Source organism: Geospiza fortis, unplaced genomic scaffold (assembly GCF_000277835.1).
Source record: "Geospiza fortis unplaced genomic scaffold, GeoFor_1.0 scaffold54, whole genome shotgun sequence".
NCBI classification, from domain to species: domain Eukaryota; kingdom Metazoa; phylum Chordata; class Aves; order Passeriformes; family Thraupidae; genus Geospiza; species Geospiza fortis.
Genome location: NW_005054301.1, coordinates 8,405,262 through 8,413,325, shown reverse-complemented (window position 1 = coordinate 8,413,325; position 8,064 = coordinate 8,405,262). Strand labels below are relative to the sequence as shown.

The window sequence follows — 8,064 nt, the reverse complement described above, 5'->3', positions numbered from 1 at the left end:
GCGTCTCCTGCGGGGCTGATCGCGGCGGATTGCAGCGTTTGACAGTGCAGGGCCGGGCACGTTGCTCTCTCAGTTACAGCCCCCGAGCCATAGTGCTATCGGCGCGGGCGGGGGCGTGCGGGTGGATTTTGCAGAAAGTGCGATTGTATAAAATTAAGATGAGCGTGAGGGTTGTATGTTGGCCCCCTAACATTGCTTTTCCTTCCAGTTCACCGAAAATGTCATTAAATGGTTTCATTAATGTATTCATTTTTCATTACCTTTTTTTTAACGCTAATGCATTTACAGTGTCATTGGTAATTAAAACTGGAGTATTAAATTAATTGCGTTCCTAAGAGTGCTAACCAGGTTGGAAGACAAAAACCACAGAAAGTCCACATCCATTCTAATTCATCAGAACTAAGTGCAGTGTTTATATAAAAAAACATACAGAGTAACTGTAGAAAGTCCTTAGAACTATTTAGGTGGTTAATATCTGAAGGCTGATACCTAAATAATTCAACAACTGAAAATGCTGTTCCTGCAAATAAAGGTCCGGTGCTGTTTCCTGCACCTGTGCATGGTTTTTCTTCTTCTGCAAGTAAAGGCAGCAATCGGCACTGCTGTAGCATGTGTGACTAAAACCTAAAAGAATGTACACATACAATCCATTAATTACTTTATTTTTAAAAGGTCGGATTTTAATCAAACAATCCATTAATTACTTTATTTTTAAAAGGTCGGGCTTTAATCAAAAGCACTGAAAATTGTTAATGTTCACTTCCTCAAATTAAGTTTACAAAGCTTACAAACCAGGTTAATTTCTGAGTCCTACCAGTTTATTCTCCTTTACAAGCTGGCTTCCCTTTCAGTTTTTATTTTCTTTCTAGGAAAGGGCACAAATGCTACTTGAATTAATGCACTTGTGTGTAACATCTGGTAATTTTTAGTCAACTTTGCCTCAAAACGGTATGGTACGCCATGCTTATGACATTTAGTGTTGCCAGCTCAGGGTTGCAGCGATTTTGCAACACTTAGCTTTGTTTTAAGCTCTTCAGCAGATGCAATTAAATTGGAACCTCAGGTCACCTTAAAAAGAATACATCTCAAGTTTGAGAGAAATGCTGGAATAGGCAGCCCCAAAAGGCTTATGAATTAGAAGGGAAAGAAAGCTTTGAGTTACAAATTTTTGTAAATCTTTTTTTTTTTTTAAGCCAGTATCATGATGTTTGGGAACCTGGCTGCTTTTTTTCATGCTTGTATTGTCAGCACAGCACTATTTTAGCACTAGTTGGTATCCATGAAAAATGCATGAGCTGATAGAACTGTGACATCAAAAGCAAATTCCTCTTTCCTCTTCACTCTCACTTGCCCTTTTTCTCTTTTCTTCTCACCTTTTCCTTCTTCTCGTGTTCTTCCCCCCTCATTATTCCCTCAGTGATTTTCCAGTGAACAGATCCTCACTGAGTAATAGGGTTGCACTGTGTTTTCGTGTTCTTAGAGAGGAGTGGTTGATTTAGTTTTGACCTTTGTTCTTTAAAATCTACAAATCCAGGTTCTGGTTCTTTTTCCAATAAGGTCAGCAGGACCTAGAACAGGTTCTTATGATGCCAGCTAAATGTCTACTAAGTGGGCATTGAGAAATCAACATAAAATAATTCTGAAACATCAGAAAAAGCTTACTTTCCTTCCACAGGAATATTTATTCTATTTTAACACAATGTTTAGTCTTTACAATAATTTGGGACTTTTTTACAAATTACTGAAAGTAGTTTTAATTCAAGATGCAGGAATGGGATGATTGGTAACATTCAGTGGGTTTGTTGATGTGGATTTTAGCACAAAACAGCAAAAATGAAGCTGCTTTCCTTTTAGAAGATGACTTATACACTAACAGATATATTAAACATAGTTCCCTAGTCAGGGAGATTGGAATTCTCACTCACAGAACTCCAAAAATAGTTGTATTTGGAACATAAAGTCTTATAAAACACTTCGTCTCTATGCTTTACAAGGGTAGAACAATTTCCTAGGGACAGAGTCAACGCAGGCTTGGGGCAGCCTCCCCCACCCCTGCCCAGCTGCTCCTTCGAACTCCCCCCAGTTTGAAATTTTTAAAAATTTCTTTTCACTGAATGCTTCCAGTATTACAGATTCATTTCCTTATCCTATTTCTTCCCCTCTTTAAACTACCAGGAGCTGATTTACACAAAGATGCTCCAAAATTTTTTTTCAACTATGTCCATTACAAAATAATTCCGTATGTGACTGTTGTTATTCTGGAAAAAGTAGAGCACATGCAATATTTTACAAAAGGGTTGTCAGTTAAAAAATCACACTTGAATTTATGTTGGAATAACTAATACTAGTCCAAATCATATACTTGGGACAGTGCAAAAGGAGAATTTTTAGTCAGTTTTACCTATATTATCATGCAACTGGGAGAGTATTTTCTGCAGTGTGTTTAGCCACTCGCTCTCTTGGTTTTTTGGGTTTTTTTATTTTTTTCCCCCAAAGTTGCCACTTTGTTCTTTCAAGGTTTTGCTGAAGTTAGAGAAAAAAAAAATTGGATTTCTTCATGAAGAACATCCTTGGACCTTGAATGGCATGCTAGCTTCTCAACTCTCATTTTTGTAAAAAAAACCATATGGTTGAAAAGATAAATGTGAAAATGTGTAAATGATAGATTGCTAGTAAGTTCCTCTGTCAAATGACATGATAGCAATGACACCTACCTTTTTCACAGTTTACTGGATTATATGTAAAGGGAGAAGTATAACATATATGCAAGCAATGACTCATTTTAATGCACTAGTAGATTTTGGGGGACGAGTGTCATCCCTTTCCATTCCAAGTGCTGTTTTGAAAATGCTTAATTTCTGTAATGTAAACATTAACCATAGATCACTTTTTTAAAGCTTAGGGCACCCAGCAAAATATTTATCCAGTTATGCATTTTATAACTTACTGATACAGCTTTTTTCACCTTTTGCCCTTTCTCTTTCACCTTGCTAAGTTAATTCACACTTTTGATCATATATCTTTATTTAGACTTTAAACTATGTGAGCAAAGACAATGTGCTAGTTTTATCAATCCACTCCAGCTGTGGGTAACAGTAACATTTGGTCTATTGTCTTTTACTGGCTGTAAAGCACTATGTTCAGTGTTTAATAACATACTCACTTATAAATAACATTCTTCAGTCAAAAAAAGAAGCTATGGAAGAAGTACACATGATTTTTCACAACACGTTTTAATCTTTCATTCTGGTACAGTTATATTTCAACATACTTTTAAAGTAGTTCTGTAATCACAAGAGGAGGTTCCTTATTCTGCAGCTGCTGGATGCATTCATTACTTTGTTGCTTTCGTGAGTCACGAATAAATGTAAAGAATCAATCCCTGTTGATAGTGAATTTTTGGTGTGGTCACAATTTTTGGTAGTTTCTTAATAACCTTAAGACAGGCATTCCACAGTTGCAAATGCAGGCATAATTGTTGGGTCTGTTGCTATCGTAGAGGGCAGTAAGTCATGGCCAGAGTCTACTTTGGCTCTTGTTGAGCTTAAATAACACCCAGTACAGCAGAGCCCATCCTTCCACAAAGCCCTCAGGGAGCACTGGGATGTTTCTTATATCATTGGATTCATTCTGTGGAAAGGCATTCCACATTCTTAATTTTTTTTCACAGTTTAATAGGATTTAGACATATGGTTCTCACTGCTTTTAACAGATATTGCATATTTAATATCTGTGCAACTCTAGAAATTAAGAGGTGCATTCATTTAAAGTTTAATCATATCCTATTTTTCTCTCAGAAAATACTATTAAAGGTATTTAAACTGATAACTTTATACTAGTGGGGAGGAACTCTGACCTTATCTACTTTACAGCAATGACCATGTATGATTGGCCTCTAACCTGGTTACAAAATGATAAAATGATGTTGTGAAACCACTCTTCATTTCCTAATAGTGTCTCTGAAACCAGCTTAAGTTCTGAGAGGATTGCTACCACGTTTTCTCTCTTACAGTTGTAGTGCACAGGATACAGAGCATTGACACTACTGTAATTTTCTTACACTAAAATATGCTGAATTTCTATTGCTAACTAATATCTAATATTTAGAATGAATGATGGCTGATTAAGGATTTTGAATGAATGAAGACTGAATGATGGGCAGATTTGTTAGTTTTTGCTACCTATGCACATTGTCACTACTGGAGCAATTTTACAATAGACTTAAATATCCCGATTCAGTGTGCTTGAAACCTGGATTTGTATGATTAAGATATTCTTTGTACAGTCAAATTTAAGATTGGAAACTCTCAAGCTGAATAATACTAACCTACCATTTACTAAGTTTGCATTCATCTTATTTGAATTTCTTACACTGAACACCTCTCTGTCTAGTTGATGAGTAGAACAAATAATTTCAAGGATGTTGCTTTATGACTTTATTATATGACTGTCCAGTCCCAACTTGTTTGTTTGTTTGCTTTTGGTTTTTGTGGGGTTTTTTGTCACTAATACTGAGATTAGACAAACCCTCTTGCACATTGAAATGATTCCATGCAGTGCAATTTCTGTTGAGGAGCACTTGAAGAGAAGTTGACCCAGTAGCTGATCTGGGTTATTTAGTCAGAGGGTACAGTGATGAGTCAATCTGAAGCATATACATCTGCTCAATCAAATACAGGCCATGCTGGATTTTCTTTGAGTCATTCATTTGACAAATGTGATGACTCACAACCATGACCAGTATTCTGACTTATCCCTTTAATATGAGACTCCTTTGGCCCCTACCTTACTTTCTTCTGTCCTGCTACTCATCTCTAACAGAAGACCTTCAAAGCTAAGGCAAAGAGGTTAACTATCCAGGCACTCTTCTGATGGTAGATCCCAGATAAGATCAGAATTGGAAGGAGAGAGTAGCTGGCTGAAAAAGACTCTGGATGTCTCCCCACTTGACCACACGCAGGTGAGTCAGGGTGTGTACAAGTGGAACAGCCCCACCACGATGCTTCTGCTCATGCTCAGAGCACTTCAGCCAAGGCAGATGGGAGCTGGAGTTAGCTGGTAGCTTGCGCTGCGTACAAAGCAGGCTTCAGTTTTGATTTTGAGCTTTTACAGGATGCTCCATGCCTGCTGAGTGCTATACCTTGAGGGAAGCCAACCATACAACATCACAGCCACAGAATATAGTCCTTGGGGAATGCTATACTCCAGGGAAATCCTCTGAAAGGAAAGCTCCTCAGGTTGAAGCCCAAATGATCATTCTCCCTTCTCCCACAGATCCAGGGACGGACATGTTTTAGGTGGACACCACTGCCCACAACACCCATGCTGGTGCCCCACACCCAAGGGAAAGTGACATACTGACAGAATTTCTACATTTCTTAAAAGTCAGGCACTCATAAATATTTCTGTTTTATATAAAGCATGCATGTAGATCAGAACTAAAAGAAACAAACTTTAAAGGTGGTAAATCCAGTGCGTACGTTAGTCTTGCTCTCTTTGGAAGACTTAGGACAGCTGGAAAGTTATTTGGATTGTTACCATACAATTGCTAAGCATTCATAGCAAGGAGGAAAATGTAAACATTGATAGAATGAAATTGCTAATTTCAGAAACTTATGAATTAAAAAGCAACAATTATTTCAGTTGTAATTTCCAGTCATCCAAGAAGTTCTTAGACAAAAGGCAAAGGCAAGGGCAATCCTAAGACTACCATCACACATAGAATTTATAAACTACAGTGTGGACACAGATGCAAAGTTGCAAAAATGCTTATATCCACGCAGTTTATTGTTCTATAGGAACACTTTCTAGTGATTCAATGTATCATAATATATCTCTAAATGTATGCATGTTTAAGGTTGAATTGGCATAAATATCTCAGCATAAAATACATTTTAAAAGTTTTCATCCTTGTTATAGTTACAGGATGTTGTAAAACTTTGGATGTAAACCCAGATTTACAGAGACAAGAACACTTAAACCAGCATACCAACCACTGTGTTGCCCCCAGAAATCAGAAAGTTACTTATAACTGCAAGTTTCCTTTAGTGCAAAGACTCATCTACAGTTCTGCGTAGTCCTTATTGGATGCAATGGATAAGGCCCCTCCTTAAAAATAACTTTCACTTACACTCCATACCACTGACTCCTTTGAGTTACAGTGAAGTGCAGCTGATAATGAGAGAAAAGGAGAAAATGTGCAAGGTATTTCTTTTGCACCTTATACTGGTAAGTATCCCCACTAAATCAGTACCAAGAAGAGAGGTTTAAAAGGTCAGATCAAGTTTAAAAATGCCCATGCCTTCCCATTACTGCCCTGGATGCCTTGATTTTTATTTTCTAATGTTTGTCAGTGGATGTGTTGTGCCTCTGTGACGAAAGTGAAGTTCAGTGAGAGAATTTCCTGCTTCAGAGATAGGTTTTCAACCATGCAAGGCATATGCATGACCTCAATTCTCCATTTCTTGCCTGTTGTGAAACTGAGGGTTTAGCAGCAAAAGGAGTTACAACCCTCAGCATTATCTAATACTTGTGCATATTGCATGCACACATGCTTGGATAAAAATGTTTAGCAGCTGACACAAGTTGAAATAAAACACTTCCTCCCTCCCGCCCCCAATAATAATTCTTTCACACAGTCTAAAAGAATATCCTTGGCAGGAGGACAGTTTGTCAAAAAATCAGGAGGAGGAAAGGGAAAGGTATGCCAGGAAACACAGCTCCTGTCTGTGTCCATGGTGGGATTCTCAATGAGTTCCACAACAGGCTGTTAGTACAGCCCATCTCTGAGTCCAACACATAGGGATTCTTCTTAACATTCATGTAAAACCTGGTTACAAAAAGTGGTGACTTTCCAAACAGCTTTGCAGAACCAAACAGTTTGGTAACCAAATAGCACTTTGCAGTGCTCTTCATCTGGCAAAGTTCAGTCCGACTGTGTGAATGAGGAAATGCTGCCAGAGGAGTTTTAATGGCAGTTTGCTGCCATTAATATGTTTCTGTTAGGCTGATGTTGCCACCCTGGTGGGCACCACTTCACAGGCTGCCCTGTCAGTGGGATTTGGATGGACTTTGGCACTAATGGTGGGATCTGGAAAAAAAACACTTTCAGGAACGACGCATTTTGTGCCTAAACCATGAGCAGTTCAGGGGTCTCTAGTGGGCAGTGACATCCATAGGGGGGGCTGCAGTGGGCCATGGCTGCTGTACAGGGAAGGCCCTCACAGCTGCCCATTAGGGCTGGCCTCCTGGCAGGTGGAGCTGGAGCACCCACTCGCTCACCCCTGGGTGAGGAGGACAGTTAAAGCTTAACCAGAGCGGGCTGAGGAGCAGGGACAGCCCTCACAGCTCACCTCACCATCTCGCTGGGGTGTGTAGGGCTGGAGGCCACCATTGCCCAGGCCTGCTGCCTGAGGAGGAGGCTCAGCGCTGCGGCTGCCACGGGAAGTCCATCCCCTCGGCCTCCTCCGCACGTCCGTCTGTCCGGCGTGTCCCCAGATGGCGCGTCAGGAGCCCGGGCAGCACTGGGGCTGCTGCTGGCCCCTGCACGGCAGGCCTGCACCACCAGCACACCATGGAGCAGCTCACCACCTGCTCCAGGGAGGCCCACGGCCCTCCCCACCTTTATGGCCTTTGCCAAAATTGGGTAGGAAGTGTCTCTTGGCTCCAAGCCGGGTGAAAGCTTTGAAGCCTGTGGGTTATGGGTGCTGGGTCTGGCCACCCTTTAGCCGACAGCGCTGGGTTCAGCGCTGCAGGCTGCGCTGCTGCTCCCCTGCACCAGCCAGATCGCGTCCAGCGTTTGCATTGCTGCGTGCTATATATAAAACCTCACGGAAATTAAGAGGTCCTTCTGCTGAGAGTCATAAAATGTAATCAGTTCCAGTGGGGGTCAAACAACAAAATGCTCCTGGGAATAATTTGGACTTTGTTTCTTCAGTTAACCAGAATGAATCTACAGTGATTCATATTTCAGTGGTGTATAGACCTTGTGCATGTGACCATCCTTTGTTCTAAAATTAAGTCTGTCCCTTCTCTCTCTTTATTTTGTAAGCTATCAGTTCATAA

The 8,064-nt window shown here is 40.3% G+C and overlaps 1 protein-coding gene across 1 annotated transcript in view; it reads right to left on the bottom strand.

The window, feature by feature from the left end:
- BAZ1A (bromodomain adjacent to zinc finger domain 1A) overlaps nt 1–7,804 on the bottom strand; it is a 71,847-nt gene extending 64,043 nt beyond the window's left edge. Inside the window, exons 1-2 of the mRNA XM_031064690.1 lie at nt 7,733–7,804; nt 7,353–7,630 (exon numbers count right to left, since the gene is read on the bottom strand). Coding sequence (XP_030920550.1) covers nt 7,353–7,630; nt 7,733–7,804 — 350 coding nt within the window. The remainder of the gene's footprint in view (nt 1–7,352; nt 7,631–7,732) is intronic.
- Between the last annotated feature and the right edge of the window lie 260 nt (nt 7,805–8,064).